The sequence below is a fragment of the Salmo salar genome, chromosome ssa01 (genome assembly GCF_905237065.1).
Source record: "Salmo salar chromosome ssa01, Ssal_v3.1, whole genome shotgun sequence".
In the NCBI taxonomy this organism is placed as follows: Eukaryota; Metazoa; Chordata; class Actinopteri; order Salmoniformes; family Salmonidae; genus Salmo; species Salmo salar.
In genome coordinates, this window is record NC_059442.1 from 99,494,156 (window position 1) to 99,513,452 (window position 19,297).

Consider the following 19,297-nt stretch of genomic DNA (forward strand, 5'->3'; position numbering starts at 1 on the left):
GTCAGTCCAGTCAGGGTGTTCTCAGGTCTCTATGTAAAGGGGTTCAGTCAGTTCAGTCAGGGTGTTCTCAGGTCTCTATGTAAAGGGGTTCAGTCAGTCCAGTCAGGGTGTTCTCAGGTCTCTATGTAAAGGGGTTCAGTCAGGGTGTTCTCAGGTCTGTATGTAAAGGGGTTCAGTCAGTCCAGTCAGGGTGTTCTCAGGTCTCTATGTAAAGGGGTTCAGTCAGTCCAGTGAGAGTGTTCTCAGGTCTCTATGTAAAGGGGTTCAGTCAGTCCAGTCAGGGTGTTCTCAGGTCTCTATGTAAAGTGGTTCAGTCAGTTCAGTCACAGTGTTCTCAGGTCTCTATGTAAAGGGGTTCAGTCAGTCCAGTCAGGGTGTTCTCAGGTCTCTATGTAAAGGGGTTCAGTCAGTCCAGTCAGGGTGTTCTCAGGTCTCTATGTAAAGGGATTCAGTCAGTTCAGTCAGGGTGTTCTCAGGTCTCTATGTAAAGGGGTTCAGTCAGTCCAGTCAGGGTGTTCTCAGGTCTCTATGTAAAGGGGTTCAGTCAGTCCAGTCAGGGTGTTCTCAGGTCTCTATGTAAAGGGGTTCAGTCAGGGTGTGCTCAGGTCTCTATGTAAAGGGGTTCAGTCAGTCCAGTCAGGGTGTTCTCAGGTCTCTATGTAAAGGGGTTCAGTCAGGGTGTGCTCAGGTCTCTATGTAAAGGAGATGTTTGAAACGACCAGGAAAAGACCCAACCTGTGGATGGGTTCTAAAGGGGGTAGACCTATACATACAGAAAATGTCGAACTTTAAAAATATGAGGGGAAGATGAAACATGGAAAATGTATGGAAGAGGTGTTGAAAAATATCCTGGGGAGTAAAGTTGGTCTATACATCTGTACCTGTCCTGTGGTCTGGTGGCCCCTGCGGAAGGCAAATTAACACCATGGAGGAGTCCAAAATACAGTAAGCTCTCAGAAGCAAAGACCTCCCACTCTCCCTCCCTAGTCCAAAATACAAATTCTATCAGCATATCGATTGTGCTACCAGGGGTAGCAAAACCCTGGATTATTGTTATTCTAACTTCCGCGACGCTTATAAGGCCCTCCCCCGCCCTCCCTTCGGAAAAGCTGACCACGACTCCATTTTGTTGCTTCCAGCCTATAGACAGAAACTAAAACAGGAAGCTCCCACCCTCAGGTCTGTTCAACGCTGGTCCGACCAATCGGATTCCACGCTTCAAGATTGCTTCGATCACGTGGACTGGGATATGTTCCGCATTGCGCCAAACAACAACATTGACGAATACGCTGATTCGGTGTGCGAGTTCATTAACAAGTGCATCGGTGATGTTGTACCCACGGCGTCTATTAAAACATTCCCCAACCAGAAACCGTGGATTGATGGCAGCATTCGCGCAAAACTGAACGCGCGAACCACTGCTTTTAATCAGGGCAAGGTGACCGGAAACATGACTGAATACAAACAGTGTTGCTATTCCCTCTGCAAGGCAATCAAACAAGCTAAGCGTCAGTATAGAGACAAAGTGAAGTCTTAATTCAACGGCTCAGACACGAGAGGTATGTGGCAAGGTCTACCGTCAATCACGGACTACAAAAGAAAAACCAGCCCCGTCGCGGATCACGATGCCTTGCTCCCAGACAGACTAAACAACTTTTTTGCTCGCTTTGAGGACAAAACAGTGCCACTGACACGGCCTGCTACCAAAACCTGCGGGCTCTCCTTCACTGTAGCCAACGTGAGTAAAACATTTAAACATGTTAACCCTCGCAAGGCTGCAGGCCCAGATGGCATCCCCGGCCGCGTCCTCAGAGCATGCGCAGACCAGCTGGCTGGTGTGTTTACAGACCTATTCAATCAATCCTTATCCCAGTCTGCTGTCCCCACATGCTTCAAGAGGGCCACCATTTTTCCTGTTCCCAAGAAAGCTAAGGTAACTGAGCTAGATGACTACCGCCCTGTAGCACTCACTTCTGTCATCATGAAGTGCTTTGAGAGACTAGTCAAGGACCATATCACCTCCACCCTACCTGACACCCTAGACCCACTCCAATTTGCTTACCGCCACAACAGGTCCACAGACGACGCAATCACCATCACACTGCACACTGCCCTAACCCATCTGGACAAGAGGAATACCTATGTAAGAATGCTGTTCATCGATTACAGCTCAGCATTTAACACCATAGTACCCTCCAAACTTGTCATTAAGCTCGAGACCCTGGGTCTCGACCCCGCCCTGTGCAACTGGGTCCTGGACTTCTTGACGGGCCGCCCCCAGGTGGTGAGGGTAAGTAACAACATCTCCACCCCGCTGATCCTCAACACTGGGTCCCAACAAGGGTGCGTTCTCAGCCCTCTACTGTACTCCCTGTTCACCCATGACTGCGTGGCCATGCACGCCTCCAACTCAATCATCAAGTTTGCAGACGACACTACAGTGGTAGGCTTGATTACCAACAACGATGAGACGGCCTACAGGGAGGAGGTGAGGGCCCTCGGAGTGTGGTGTCAGGAAAATAACCTCACACTCAATGTCAACAAAACAAAGGACATGATCGTGGACTTCAGGAAACAGCAGAGGGAGCAGCCCCCTATCTACATTGACGGGACAGTAATGGAGAGGGTGGAGATTTTTAAGTTCCTCAGCGTACACATCACGGACAAACTGAAATGGTCCACCCACACAGACAGCGTGGTGAAGAAGGCGCAGCAGCGCCTCTTCAACCTCAGGAGGCTGAAGAATTTTGGCTTGTCACCAAAAACACTCACAAACTTTTACAGATGCACAACCGAGAGCATCCTGTCGGGCTGTATCGCCGCCTGGTACGGCAGCTGCTCCGCCCATAACCGTAAGGCTCTCCAGAGGGTAGTGAGGTCTGCACAACGCATCACCGGGGGCAAATTACCTGCCCTCCAGGACACCTACACCACCCAATGTCACAGGAAGGCCAAAAAGATCATCAAGGACAACAACCACCCGAGCCACTGCCTGTTCACCCCGCTATCATCCAGAAGGCGAGGTCAGTACAGGTGCATCAAAGCTGGGACCGAGAGACTTCTATCGCAAGGCCATCAGACTGTTAAACAGCCATCACTAACATTGAGTGGCTGCTGCCAACATACTGACTCAACTCCACCCACTTTAATAATGGTAAAATTGATGTAATCAATTTATCACTTGCCACTTTACATTATATAATGTTTACTTACCCTACATTACTCATCTCTTATGTATATACTGTACGCTATACCATCTACTGCATCTTGCCATCTGATGTAATTAAATGTATCACTAGCCACTTTAAACAATGCCACTTTATATAATGTTCTCATACCCTACATTGCTCATCTCATATGTATATACTGTACGCTATACCATCTACTGCATCTTGATGTAATGTATCACTAGCCACTTTAAACAATGTCACTTCATATAATGTTTTCATACCCTGCATTGCTCATCTCATATGTAAATACTGTACTCTATACCATCTACTGCATCTTGCCTATGCCGTTCGGCCATCACTCATTTATATATTTTTATGTACATATTCGTATTCATTCCTTTACACTTGTGTGTATAAGGTAGTTGTGAAATTGTTAGGTTATATTACTTGTTAGATATTACTGCATGGTCGGAACTAGAAGCACAAGCATTTCGCTACACTTGCATTAACACCTGCTAACCATGTGTATGTGACAAATACATTTGATTTGATTTGAGTTAGTCCACAGAGCTAAAAACCTCCCTCTCTCCCTCCCTAGTCCAAAATAAAGTTAGTCCACAGAGCTAGACCTCCCTCTCTCCCTCCCTAATCCAAAATACAGTAAGCTCTCAGAAGCAAAAGACCTCCCACTCTCCCTCCCTAGTCCAAAATACAGTTAGTCAACAGAGCTAAAGACCTCCCTCTTTCCCTACATAGTCCAAAATACAGTTAGTCCACAGAGCTAAAGACCTCCCTCTCTCCCTCCCTAGTCCAAAATACAGTTTGTCCACAGAGCTAAAGACCTCCCTCTCTCCCTCCCTAGTCCAAAATACAGTTAGTCCACAGAGCTAAAGACCCAGACACTCTGTCCTTCTATACCTCTCTCTTACCCTCTCTTTCTTTCTTTCTTTCTTTCTTTCTTTCTTTCTTTCTTTCTTTCTTTCTTTCTTTCTTTCTTTCTTTCTTTCTTTCTTTCTTTCTTTCTTTCTTTCTTTCTTTCTTTCTTTCTCCCTCTCTCTCTCACTCTCACCCTCGCTCTCACCCTCTCTTTCTCTCCTCCTCTCTCTCTCCTCCCTTTCTCGCTCTTTCTCACCCACTCGCTACCCCTCTCTCTCTCTACCCCTCTGCCTCTAACTCTCACTCTGCCTGCCTCTACCTCTCTCTCTACCCCTCTCTCTCCTGCTGCCTCTCCCTCTCTTTCTCTCACCCTCTCTCTTCTCTTCTTTATTCTCTTCCTCCGTCATCAATCTTTACATGTCTACAGGACCCTCCGTCTGAAGAGACTACTGTAGATTCTAGAACAACAAAGGGTCGGTGTTGCAGATGGCAGCTTTCTGTCCAGTAGTGTTCTTTCTACAGCGTAACAAACTAAACATGCCCTAATGAACACGACCCAGGTTAAGTGTGCATAGTCACATTGCATTTACCCAACAGTGAGTGTTTGTGTAGCCACTGCAGCCGCTCTGACCACAGTTTTAAAATCTTCACAGGCCAAATTGTGCAGAACAGGATGGGAGTTTACAGTGACAGTGATGTCTGTAGTAAAAGCTAAGAATTAACAGGTGAATGGATGTATCTCTACTGTGAAAACACATACTGTGAAATCACAGCCCCGATACATAAAAGCACTCTGATATAACGTCAGCATGTAGTTAACATTTTTCCGTTAACTTCCCTCCTTACACTTTACTAACACCCTTTCTCCATCTATCCATCTCTCTCTCCCCATCTCCCCGTCTCCCACTCTCCCACTCTGTCCCCCTCTGCTCTCTATCGCCCTGTAATACCAGTAAATTCCTGTGCATTGTGAGGACAGAGGCCATGGCAGCAGCAGTAGTGAAATAACAACCGTGTGAGACCTTTACAATTTACAGTGACTGGCTGCTGTAAAACTAAAGTCATTTTAAAGAGGAACGTGTGTGTAGGAGACAGCAAAACAACACACTGACAAAAGGTTGTGTTGGTGGAAACTGCAATCTAAAGAGTGAGATGGGCTCTGGTGTCAGGTGGACAGACACATTGAAAGTTACTGGCCAAATAGAGGTATGGTGGAGCAGTGTGTGCCGGTCCATCGCTTCATGAGTTCCTCAGCCCAGCATTACCTAAAGTGATGTGTGTTTGACCATATTGTCTGTTTGGACAGACAGACAAACAGTACTGTACCTTTACTTTTACAGATGGTGTTGACACCGCTCCAACTCCCGTTCTCCTGACACACACGTGTCTCGACGCCCACCAGGTGGTAACCATGAGAACAGGTGAAATGGACCTCATGATCGATTAAATACTTGGAGCCAAACTTCCTCCCGTGGACAGGGACTTCCAGGGAGGGGCAAACGGATGGAGCTGAGGGAGGGAGGGAGGGAGGGAGGGAGGGAGGGAGGGAGGGAGGGAGGGAGGGAGGGAGGGAGGGAGGGAGGGAGGGAGGGAGGGGGAGAGAGAGGGGGGGGGGAAAGAAAGAAAGAAGAAGAAGGGAGGGAGGGAGGGGTAGGAGGGAGGGGCAGGGAGAGAGAGAAGGAGAGAGAGGATTGTCACAAGTATGCATACGGAGTCATGCACCCAGCATAATGTGTTATTTAGTATCTGTGGACATACACGTGTCAACCGGGTTGGTACTGTAGGACTCTAGGAACATTTCATGGGAAAAGACTGATGCAATGTCACGTCCTGTCACGTCCTGACCAGTATTTTTCATGGGGTTTTTGTGGGTAGTTGTTTCTTGTTTAGCTGTGTGCCTGACAGGACTGTTTTCGTCGTTCTTTTTGTTCAGTTATTCATTTTATTTAATAAAGAAGAAAATGAGCATTCACATCCCTGCTGCATTTTGGTACAATTACTACGACGGCCGTGACATGCAATGCCTCATTTCATCCAACAATACCAGCTCTAAAACAAATAAAACTTTAAATAGTTCTGAAAATATGAGCATTTTATTGAGAGAAACTACTACAAATAATGGCATCAATAATACAAAGGCAGCACACAATTGTCCAGAATTGACAGCCAAGGTGTTAATCTAATAACATCAGTATGTGCTGCTTTTTTAAATCTATTACAGTTTTTCTCAATTGTTTACACACAAATACTGGTACTTGAGACACAATGACCACAACATGTAACTCATGCACCAACCCCCTGAACCAATTCTGCTAAACTACAAGCACAATTCCTGCTTTACACTCAAGTTACAGTTCTAAAACACACTTTTTTCAAAACACTACACACAATTCTTTGCATTTGGCACAATTTTCATGCATAAAATCTCTTGTTTTCACAATGAACACACTGCCATTCAAATATGCACACTGACTCATCACATGGGCAAACACCCGTCACACAATTTTACAATTAGCAATCAGAGCTTTAGCATAAAAGGGCAACACGTGAGCTCTTCTGTTTTGGAGCAGTGGATGCCAACATTGGAAACAGAGGCAGAGCCAGAGGAGTGAGAGTAAGAGGAGGAGGACGGGGAGGACAAGGACGAGGACGAGGAAGGCCAAGGACCGTAATCTCTGATGAGATCCGAGCCACTTTGGTTGATCATGTGGTCAACCATGGTCTAACAATGAGGAAGGCTGGGCAAAGAGTACAGCCAAATTTGAGCAGGTACACTGTAGCATCCATCATCCGGACATTCCGAAATGAGAATAGGTAAGAAATCTACTCTCACTAGAAAATTGCAGTACTGCATATCAATACAGTACTCAATGAGTACAGTAGTACAGTATTGCCTGTGGACTGTTCTGTAGGACTGTAAAAATAAAGTATGTTTCAAGTATTTGGGAAATGTATTCCTACTTTGTATTTACAGTATTTTACTATTTGTTTGGCAGAACTGAAAGATTACCAACACAAGGTGGTCGGGAACGTGTTCTGTCTCCTGAACAGGAAACTGAAATCATGAACATGGTCCTAGAAAATAACGCCATAACATTACGGCAAATACAAAGAAAAATAATAGAAAACAATGAGAAATTTCAAAATATTGATAGGGTAAGCTTATCAACACTGGACCGTGTCTTGCGCAGAAATAATCTCAGGATGAAGCAGGTCTACAGGGTGCCATTTGAACGCAATTCAGAAAGAGTCAAAGAATTGCGATATAACTATGTGCAAGTGAGTCCTATATAATCCCACAATTGATGCATACTCTCAACACTGTATAGATTATACATATTTCAGTATTGTAATCATAATGATTGTGCTTCACAATAGTGACCACTCCATGTCTATTTCTGATATTGTCATGTGTGTTTCAGAGAGTCCTTGAGCTAGAGGTGGCTGCAGTGGAGCACCAGTTCATCTTCATTGATGAGGTTGGATTCAACCTCACAAAAAGATGAAAGTGGGGCAGGAATAACATCGGCCAGCGTGCCATTGTTCAAGTCCCTGGCCAGCGCGGAGGGAACATCACAATATGTGCAGCGATTACCCACCACGGCGTCATCCATCACCATGCTACTCTTGGCCCCTACAACACCACCCATCTGATCACATTCCTGGACACCTTACACAACACACTCATTCCACCAGACCAGGTAGATGGCCCAGAGCAGCTCAGGTACATTGTCATTTGGGACAACGTAAGTTTCCACAGGGCTGCTCTGGTTCATAACTGGTTCACTGCCCACCCACGCTTTTTAGTTGTTTATCTCCCTCCATATTCTCCATTCCTCAATCCTATTGAGGAATTTGTTTCTGCCTGGAGATGGAAAGTGTATGACCGAAATCCACAAACGCGTATACCTCTTCTCCAAGCTATGGAAGACGCATGTGGAGATATAGCAGCTGATGCTTTTCATGGCTGGAATCGCCATGCTAGGCGATATTTCCCCCGGTGCTTGGCCAGGGAAAACATTGCTTGTGATGTGGATGAGGTGCTGTGGCCAGACCGCAACAGAAGAGAGGATGCAGCATAGGTTTTTAATATATATTTTTTTACTGTAACTGTATACATAAAATTCTTCTGTTTTGTATGTAGACCACTGTATGTGCAACTTTGTGTTGGTTGGGAATGGGATGTACACTGTGTACATTGTTTTTGTGGGAAAAATGTAATATATTTGTTACCGTGTATTTGTAAATTCTGAGTATAAAAACAATATTCTCAAATATTTTACAACACACTTATGTATGTATTGTCTGTAGTAATGGCAACACTGAACCAAAAAAAGGCCTAAGTCATTATGATGAATGGAGAAGAAGTGTTTTCCATTCATCATAGTGTTTTACATTGAGCACATCAGTGTTGAACTGGTTCTTATAAATGTCTATTCATATGATGGTTTGTGTGTGTCATTTGAAAACAAAATACCATTTTGATAAGAAATGACATTGTTTTGAATGTAAAGTTTCATTTTGCTGGAGAATTGAGGGGTTTTGCCCATTGCGTGTGTGTTTTTTGATTTGTGTGTAGAGTTCTGAGAATATGAGGCATGCTTTCAGAAAATGTGTGTAAACAATCGAGAAAAACTGTAAAATAAAGAGGTTTGACTTCTAGTACAGTATTGCCTACGAGTTATTAAAATAAAGAGCTTTGACTTCTAGTACAGTACAGCCTACGAGTTATTAAAATAAAGAGGTTCGACTTCTAGTACAGTACAGCCTACGAGTTATTAAAATAAAGAGGTTTGACTTCTAGTACAGTACAGCCTACGAGTTATTAAAATAAAGAGGTTTGACTTCTAGTACAGTACAGCCTACGAGTTATTAAAATAAAGAGGTTTGACATCTAGTACAGTACAGCCATCACTGCCTGGTATGGCAACTGCTCGGCCTCCGACCGCAAGGCACTACAGAGGGTAGTGCGTACGGCCCAGTACATCACTGAGGCCAAGCTTCCTGCCATCCAGGACCTCTATATCAGGCGGTGTCAGAGGAAGGTCCTAAAAATGGTCAAAGACTCCAGTCACCCTAGTCATAGACTGTTTTCTCTGCTACTGCACGGCAAGCGGTACCGGAGTGCCAAGTCTAGGTCCAAAAGGCTTCTTAACAGATTCTACCCCCAAGCCATAAGACTCCTGAACAGCTAATCAAAGGGCTACCCAGACCCCTCTTTTATGCTGCTGCTACTCTCTGTTTATAATCTATGCATAGTCACTTTAACTCTACCTACAGTGCCTTGCAAAAGTATTCAGCCCCCTTGGCGTTTTTCCTATTTTGTTGCATTATAACCTGTAATTTAAATTGATTTTTATTTGGATTTCATGAATTGGACAAACACAAAATAGTCCAAATTGGTGAAGTCAAATGAAAAAAAAAAACTTATTTCAAGAAATTCTAAAAAATAAAAACAGAAAAGTGGTGCGTGCATATTCACCCCCCTTGCTATGAGGCCCCTAAATAAGATCTGGTGAAACCAATTACCTTCAGAAGTCACATAATTAGTTAAATAAATTCCACCTGTGTGCAATCTAAGTGTCACATGATCTCAGTATATATACACCTGTTCCGAAAGGCCTCAGTCTGCAACAACACTAAGCAAGGGGCACCAACAAGCAAGTGGCAACGTGAAGACCAAGGAGCTCTCTAGACAGGTCAGGGACAAAGTTGTGGAGAAGTACATATAAGGGTTGGGTAATAAAAAAATATCTGAAACTTTGAACATCCCACGGAGCACCATTAAATCCGTTATTAAAAAATGTAAAGAATATGGCACCACAACAAACCTGTCAAGAGAGGGCCGCCCACCAAAACTCATGGACCAGACAAGGACGGCATTAATCAGAGAGGCAACAAAGAGACCAAAGATAACCCTGAAGGAGCTGCAAAGCTCCACAGCGGAGATTGGAGTATCTGTCCATAGGACCACTTTAAGACGTACACTCCACAAAGCTGGGCTTTACGGAAGAGTGGCCAGAAAAAAGCCATTGCTTAAAGAAAAAAATAAGCAAATACGTTTGGTGTTCGCCAAAAGGCATGTGGGAGATTCCCCAAACATATGGAAGAAGGTACTCTGGCCAGATGAGACTAAAATTGAGCTTTTTGGCCATTAAGGAAAATGCTGTCTGGCGCAAACCCAACACCTCTCATCACCCTGAGAACACCACAGTGAAGCATGGTGGTGGCAGCATCATGCTGTGGGGATGGTTTTCGTCAGCTGGGACTGGGAAACTGGTCAGAATTGAAGGAATGATGAATGGCGCTAAATACACAGAAATTATTGAGGGAAACCTGTTTCAGTCTTCCAGAGATTTGAGACGGGACGGAGATTCACCTTCCAGCAGGACAATGACCCTAATTATACTGCTAAAGCAACACTTGAGTGGTTTAAGGGGAAACATTTAAATATCTTGGAATGGCCTAGTCAAAGCCCAGACCTCAATCCAACTGAGAATCTGTGGTATGACTTAAAGATTGCTGTACACGAACGGAACCCATCCAACTTGAAGGAGCTAGAGCAGTTTTGCCTTGAAGAATGGGAAAAAAATCCCAATGGCTAGATGTGCCAAGCTTATAGAGACATACCCCAAGGGACTTGCAGCTGTAATTACTGCAAAATGTGGCTCTACAAAGTATTGCCTTTGGGGGGGTGAATAGTTATGCACGCTCAAGTTTTCAGTTTTTTTGTGTTGTTCCTTGTTTGTTTCACAAGAAAAAATATTTTGCATCTTCAAAGTGGTAGGCATGTTGTGTAAATCAAATGATACAATCTCCCCAAAAATCGATTTTAATTCCAGGTTGTAAGGCAACGAAATAGGAAAAATGCCAAAGGGGGTGAATACTTTCGCAAGCCACTGTACATATTACCTCAATTACCTCAACTAACCGGTGCCCCCGCACATTGACTATGTACTGGTACCCCCTGTATATAGCCTCGCTTGTTATTTTACTGCTGCTGTTTAATAATTTGTTACTTTTATTTTATTTTTAATTTTTTTTTACCAAATACTTATTTTTATTTGTTTTTCTTAACTTCTTAAACTATTGTTGGTTAAGGGCTTGTAAGTAAGCATTTCACTATAAGATACATACCAAGATACATAAAGAACAAACTCTCAGCTTTAGGTACATATGGCAGATTTAAACGGTGTCAGCATTGACAACTCAGTACTGAACTAACGCCTCTCCCTTTGGGTCAGCTGAAGGTGGAACAGAGGACAGCAAATGAGGGAATCATATTCAAACAACTTACCTGTTGTTTTCAGCGCATGTGACAAATAACATTTGGTAAGTTATTAAAATAAAGAGGTGTGACTAGTACAGTACAGCCTATGAGCTAAAAGTAAAGTACTTGCAAGAGAGGAAGAGAGTGAGAGAAAGTGAAATAAACAATAAAAAAATGAACAGTAAACATTACACTCACAAAAGTTCCAAAATAATAGTTTATTTCACTTTTGTTTATTATCTATTTCACTTGCTTTGACAATGTAAACATATGTTTCCCATGCCAATAAAAATTGAAATTTTATTGAGCGAGAGAAACATAGACAGACAGTCTCTCCTCAGTCTGATGAATGACTCATTTCACCAGTTTTCACAATAGAACAGAATAGAATAGCATAGTATATACATAAATATAACAGAATAGAATAGTATATACTTAAGTAGAACAGAACAGAACAGCATAGTATATACTTAAATAGAACAGAATAGTATATACTTAAATAGAACAGAATAGAACAGCATAGTATATACTTAAATAGAACAGAATAGAACAGCATAGTATATACTTAAATAGAACAGAATAGAACAGCATAGTATATACTTAAATAGAACAGCATAGTATATACTTAAATAAAACAGAATAGAACAGCATAGTATATACTTAAATAGAACAGCATAGTATATACTTAAATAGAACAGAATAGAACAGCATAGTATATACTTAAATAGAACAGCATAGTATATACTTAAATAAAACAGAATAGAACAGCATAGTATATACTTAAATAGAACAGCATAGTATATACTTAAATAGAACAGAATAGAACAGCATAGTATATACTTAAATAAAACAGAATAGAACTGGCTCTGATAGAAGCACCTGATGATAGCCTAACTAGTTGTCTGGAGAAAAAAAGTTGAACCAAAGGGACGGAGTGGTAAACTGGACAAACACACAACCACCACAAGAGCAACGCGTCCCACATTGACCCAATGCACATCCTGAGGTTTATGTGCTAAAGGGCCAAAAGCAGGTCAAAGAGAGTTCACATGTCCTTTAGTGGTAGGTAGAAGCTTGGGTTTCAGTGGTAAACTTGAACTTTAAAATTTGTCTCCTTGTTTTGTTGATTTATTGATCACAACACCAGGAAGGAGGAAATGTGGATTGTATAAATGCACATTATCATGTAGTAAACAATACCATAATTTCCCAAAAACCCAATGATGGTAGACCATACACTACTGTCTAGCCTCTTAACACTCCTCCCCTTCCCCTCTGGTTAGAATGTTATGTCTCCACAGTAGAGACGAGAACATTCAGCCACTCTTGAAGACAATGGAAGTGGACCAGGCCAGGAGCAGGCTAGGTGGTCTTTCTCTCAAACCAAGGTGCTTCAATAGAGGAGAAAAGTGGAGAAAATTTAAGGTCAATCGAAGTAGATTTCTGGTTTTAATATTAAAGAAGCATTTCCAAAATCTCCTTCAATTAGCTCCAGTTTTCTGCTCTATTGATTAATCTTGTTTAGAGAGAGCAAGACAGCGACAAGAACACCTAGAATGGTCCCAGATCTCTACATGGCTATAGAAGACCTTCATGTCAGGTGCGGCAGAGTGGTGGAGAATGGTCATCCTCTCTGTCTACTCACCAGCCGACTGATCGGCCTGCGGTAGCTTGGACACAGAGTTCTGTAGGATTGCCAGTTTGGACTTCATGATGCGTAGTCCCTCTGTGAACCTCATCTCCTGTCCCTTCAGAAACCTCTCCATCTGACGGAGAACACCAACCACCTGGTGTTTGTCCATGCAGTTCTGGAGACAGAGACGTACAGTACATATATGTTAATATAGCAGAACAGAAAAGTTTAGAACTGTCCATGCAGTTCTGTAAAATAAGAAATATATTACTGGTCAAACATAACAACAACATATAGACCATTTACAGTTGAAGTCAGAAGTTTACATACACCTTAGACAAATACATTTAAACTCAGTTTTTCACAATTCCTCGCATTTAATCCTAGTAAAAATTCCTTGTCTTAGGACAGTTAGGATCACCACTTTATTTAAAGAATGTGAAATGTCAGAATAATAGTAGAGAGAATTATTTATTTCAGCTTATATTTCTTTCATCACATTCCCAGTGGGTCAGCAGTTTACATACACTCAATTAGTATTTGGTAGCATTGCCTTTAAATTGTTTAACTTGGGTCAAACGTTTCAGGTAGCCTTCCACAAGCTTCCCACAATAAGTTGGGTGAATTTTGGCCCATTCCTCCTGACAGAGCTGGTGCAACTGAGTCAGGTTTGTAGGCCTCCTTGCTCGCACACACCTTTTCAGTTCTGCCCACACATTTTATATATGATTGAGGTCAGGGCTTTGTGATGGCCACTTCAATAACTTGACTTTGTTGTCCTTAAGCCATTTTGCCACAACTTTCGAAGTATGCTTGGGGTCATTGTCCATTTGGAAGACCCATTTGCGACCAAGCTTTAACTTCCTGACTGATGTCTTGAGGTGTTGCTTCAATATATCCACATCATTTTCCTCCCCATGATGCCATCTATTTTGTGAAGTGCACCAGTCCCTCCTCCAGAAAAGCACCCCCGCAACATGATGCTGCCACCCCCGTGCTTCAAGGTTGGGATAGTGTTCTTCGGCTTGCAAGCCTCCCCCTTTTCCTCCAAACATAACGATTGTCATTATGGCCAAACAGTTCTATTTTTGTTTCATCAGACCAGAGGACATTTCTCCAAAAAGTACGATCTTTGTCCCCATGTGCAGTTGCAAACCGTAGTCTGGCTTTTTTATGGCGGTTTTGGAGCAGTGGCTTCTTCGTTGCTGAGTGGCCTTACAGGTTATGTCGATATAGGACTTGGATATAGATGGATATAGATACATTTGTACGTGTTTCCTCCAGCATCTTCACAAGATCCTTTGCTGTTGATCTGGGATTGATTTGCACTTTTCGCACCAAAGAATGTCCATCTCTAGGAGACAGAACGCGTCTCCTTCCTGAGCAGTATGACGACTGCGTGGTCCCATGGCGTTTATACTTGCGTACTATTGTTTGTACAGATGAACGTGGTACCTTCAGGCATTTCGAAATTGCTCCCAAGGATGAACCAGACTTGTGGAGGCCTACAATTTGTTTCTGAGGTCTTGGCTGATTTATTCTGATTTTCCCATGATGTCAAGCAAAGAGGCTCTGAGTTGGAAGGTAGGCCTTGAAATACATCCACAGGTACACCTCCAATTGACTCAAATGATGTCAATTAGCCTATCAAAAGACTAAAGCCATGACTTCATTTTCTGGAACTTTCCAAGCTGTTTAAAGGCACAGTCAACTTAGTATATGTAAACTTCTGACCCACTGGAATTGTGATACAGTGAATTATAACTGAAATAATCTGTCTGTAAACAATTGTTGGAAAAATTACTTGTGTCATGCACAAAAGATGTCCTAAACACCATGCCAAAACTATAGTTTGTTAACAAGAAATTGGTGTAGTGGTTGAAAAACGAGTTTCAATGACTCCAACCTAAGTGTATGTAAACTTCCGACTTCAAGAGTATATGTAAACCAAGAAGCACATACCAGTAGTACATAACCAGGAAATGAGAAACTAGGGAATGTTGGCTTTCAGTTTACCAAGCCACAACTTATTTCTAAGTCACACATAACTGGTCAAATAACAGTCAGCCATGTTTAATATCCATTTAATGGGAAGCATATAAATAAACCATGATTTGCAATATGACAGTATTATTACATAATTAAAATGAGAAAACTTCAATAAATAACAACTTCCAATAAAATCCACAGTATATGTAATCATCATAAAATGTGAGTAGAGGCAGGTATGATTTAACAAGCAAAGGACAGCTGTGGTACTTAATGACATCACCCGATCAACGCCAAGTCTGCATCCCAAGTGGCACCCTACTCCCTATATAATGCATTTTGACCAGAGCACTAATTTTAACCAGAGCACTATGGGTCTTGGTCTAAAGTAGCGCACTATATAGGGAATAGGTTGCCATTTGGGACACAAACCAAATATTCAACTTTAGAATGTCTGGTGGTGGGTGGGTTCTGTGGTGGCTGTAGTTACAAATGTTGACATTCCGCCACTGTTCCCTAGCATTTTCATCAACCGTCACCAAAACAAATCACAATCCAATTCCACAGCTGCACAGGTGACTGTCTGTGTTTCCAACAAGACCAATAACATGTTTTGAATATCATTGTATTGTTATTATTATATGATGTGGCCACCTGGTTATGAATTCAGAGTTCAAAACAAATCCACAGCTGCAAGGGTCTGAACTCCCAACAAGACCAATGTAAAAACATGGATGTAATAATTACTGTTTCATTGTTATACTGTGGCATGCCATCAGGTTATGGAATATTCAGAAGTCATGTTATTTTTTTATTAAGATTCAGAAGTCATACTATTTTTTATTAAGATTCAGAAGTCATACCCTGGATTCATCCCATACAGTCAGTAACCCCTGTTAAACCTTCTAGCCTCAGCTGTCTCCGCAAGCCCTCTAGCCCCTCCCCCTGGTACTCACCTGAAGGAACATGTTAGAAGATGCCACGCCTCTCTCTCTCTCCTCTCTCCTCACTCCTCCCCCCTCCCTCCTCCCTCCTCCCTCCTCTCTCCTCCCTCCTCCCTTCTCCACTTTTTCCTTCTTCTCCAGTGGCAGACCATACAGCAGCTGGACCAAAGCTGTTTGGCAGATGTCTATCAGTCAGACCTCTGTCCAGAACCTTGGCCCTCTGTATATTTTGTATGGCAAGAGAGACACAGGTTGCTTCCCAAATTACACCCTATTCCCTATATAGTGAGCTACTTTTGACCAGGATCCATACAAAGTTATACACTATATAGGTAATTGGGTGCCATTTGGGACACAGTCACAGACTCCTTGGATAACAATGACTGAATGGACCAGCTTTGTATTCCGTTTCAGCACATAGCCTGGATGCCATGAGCCTATGAACAGTGAGCTATTTGAGAGCAGGCTACTTACTGACAGATAAGCCCATTCCAAAGTCTCAGAGAACAATGAAATGGCAGTTTGCTAATCCTTTTCAATAATAATAACAAGTCAGTATAAAAGCATAATGTCAGGTGAAGGCATACCTTACATACTTGAAATGACAATCAATGCCCACAGTGAATACTGGAACTTGCCTAACCTTAACTGATCACATGTGTTTCTGCCCTTGAGGCAGAGCTGCCCTTAGAACAAGATGGAATAAGGAAAACTCCAATCTGCATCCAATTTCTAACGGTTCTCAGAGGTGTACTGCCCAAGAGTCCTATACTTCAATCCCCTCCTATTGTTTTCTTTGACGTCTCTTCCCCCATTGGCTAAAGGGGAATACCAACAGCTGACACAGTAGTGGACTCATATCCATCCTAGCAACACACACACACATACATACACAACCCACACACAGCACACATACACAACCTACATACACAACACACATACACAACAGAGACACACACACAGACACACACACACACACACACACACACACACACACACACACACACACACACACACACACACACCAATGTGAACAGTGGACTCATTTCCAAATGGCTTGTTTTAGACTCCTGGCCAAAGACGCCAAAATGAATCCAAGAGTCAGTGCTCATGGTTTCCCTCTTATAAACTTTCAATGGGTAATTTACCACCCTCAATGGGACATTTGTGTCATCCTGTAAGCACAGCCCTTCCTCATTTATGATGGGGACATTGATAATAATAGTAAGCTACATGCTCAAATCATGGCTGAACCTGGAAACAGAACATGGATAGCAATTCCAAGTTATGGGTTGTTTTGTCTGAGGCAGAACATGAAGAACTAAGTTAACAGTTAACAAAACACTTGCAACACATATTTATACAGGCCTAGGTGTGTTAATGTAGCCTACTTCTCTGAACCTAACATAAAGAGTTGTGATGAGTATGGAAGTCCAGAGAGCACATATGAATACAAATAAAAATACCCTTGTTATGTTATGACCCACAACTTATTTTTCTCTCTTGATCACGACATGATCAAAAGTTGTGTTGTCGAGATAATGAAAAGCAACTCTGTTCAGATGCAGGATAACACGTCATCAAGGAGCCCTGTGGCTGCGTTGATCGCAATGCGCTCACAGGGTATTTAAGTCCTGAACGATGCCTGACTGGCAAAGCTATCTCCCATGCTGCATGACCCTCCCAAGACCACAGCCATTCACATGCAAGGAACAACGCAGCGCACTTGCTAGTCTTATGAGCTAGCTAGTTATGTCAGGATGCTGCCTTGTAGGCTGTTTCATAGGTAAGGCTCATTGCAGGGAGCCTAGTTCACTAGCTAGCTAGCTCGCCCACAAGACTAACCAAGTTAGCTGCGTTGTTGCTTGCATATAATTGGCTGTGGTCTTGGGAGTTGCACAGCCTGGGAGACAGGACTGCCTGTCAGGCTACGGTCAGTGCTGAGCAGTATTTGTCTGTAATAAAGCCTTTTTATCTATGCATAGTCACTGTACCCCCGCACATTGACTCGGTACCAGTACCCCTTGTATATAGCCTCGTTATTGTTATATTATTGTGTTATTTCCTTAACCCTATTTCTTGAACTGCATTGTTGGTTAAGGGCTTGTACGTAAGCATTTCACTGTAAGGTCTACACTTGTACTATTCGGAGCATGTGACAAATAACATTTGATTTTATTTTTGTGGGGAAAAGTTCATTCTAATTGGCTGGGCCTGGCTCCCAAGGGGTGGGCCTATGCCCTCCAAGGTCCACCCATGGCTGCACCCCTGCCCAGTCATGTGAAATCTATAGATTAGGGCTTAATTTATTTGTTTTAATTGACTGATTTCCTTCTATGAACTGTAACTCAGTAAATTCCTTGAAATTGTTGCGTGTTGCGTTTTAATTTTTGTTCAGAATAATTTGTGCAACACTTTTCCACCAAAATATTCTTACAAATTATTCATTTCTAAACATGTTATAAGCATGTAGCCTAATGTTACCATGCACTTGTCCACAGATGATAATGTGTTAAGTAGGCTACTAACCTGTCGGCCACCATGGCAAGTATGGATAGTTGTCACACATAGCAAAAGCAAACTGCTGCGCAGCATTGATAGTGCCATAACTTTAAATCCAACTGAATTGATGTTGGATGATGGCAGAGTTTTTCTCCAAATACTGCAATTTAGTCAGGTGTTTAAATAATAGAAAACCAACGAAATCAACTCCGATTTCCGACGCTCCTTTGCAGAGTTTTCTCAACTGAACTGGCAGTTGGACTCAGGATGGAATGGAAGACCCTGCTCATCAGGAGCGCTTTGTGGTGCAGAGCGACGGTTGGGATGCGGTGCCGTGCGCTTTTAGATGGGCTATGATGATAGTGAACCTGCATCTACTACCTAACCCTAATTGACGACTCCTAGACTTTGAAAAGCGATTAAATGTGAAATGTAAGAATAATCCCTCCCACCGCTCGACAACCCATTTGCGTCACTCTCTCCAATGTTCTGTCCTGCTCATAGGCTGTGACGCGATCCCCAGACTCAGACAACAGAATAGAGCAGGCAACCATCTTTGAGTTCATGGGGTGGAACAAAACTATTGCTATTGGAGTTCTTATGACTGGGGAGCTATTATTATACAGTCACAGCGATCAATTTACAGCAAGTCATTGCAGAAGTTGATTAGTGAGTTTGTATTTGCGCGCAAAGGGGGTGCTTTGCCATTTAGCCTTAGGATGGAATTATTTTCATTAGGCCAAATCAGCTCCCCATTATTGATATATGCCTTTGTCCCTTGTTACATGAATTCCTAGGAAAACATCAAGGGAGTGGAGCAGGTATACGCCCAACATAAGCATATTACTGCGCAATAACGCATTCATAGCCTAATAATGCATTCAGCAAAATTTTTGTTTTGTTATACCCCGAA

At 42.6% G+C, this 19,297-nt stretch overlaps 1 protein-coding gene and 1 long non-coding RNA gene across 2 annotated transcripts in view; one reads left to right on the plus strand and one right to left on the minus strand.

Annotated features, from left to right (window-relative positions):
- The window catches only part of LOC106611007 (fibulin-7), a 32,354-nt gene extending 13,429 nt beyond the window's left edge, over positions 1-18,925 (minus strand). The window contains exons 1-3 of the mRNA XM_014210799.2: positions 18,412-18,925; positions 12,962-13,124; positions 5,373-5,555 (exon numbers count right to left, since the gene is read on the minus strand). Of these exons, the coding sequence (XP_014066274.2) occupies positions 5,373-5,555; positions 12,962-13,124; positions 18,412-18,489 (424 nt within the window). The 5' untranslated portion in view covers positions 18,490-18,925. The remainder of the gene's footprint in view (positions 1-5,372; positions 5,556-12,961; positions 13,125-18,411) is intronic.
- LOC123744754 (uncharacterized) lies at positions 7,198-7,547 on the plus strand. The gene is made up of 2 exons (XR_006771224.1): positions 7,198-7,325; positions 7,469-7,547. It is a non-coding gene; the product is annotated as an uncharacterized lncRNA (long non-coding RNA).
- Positions 18,926-19,297: the final 372 nt, after the last annotated feature.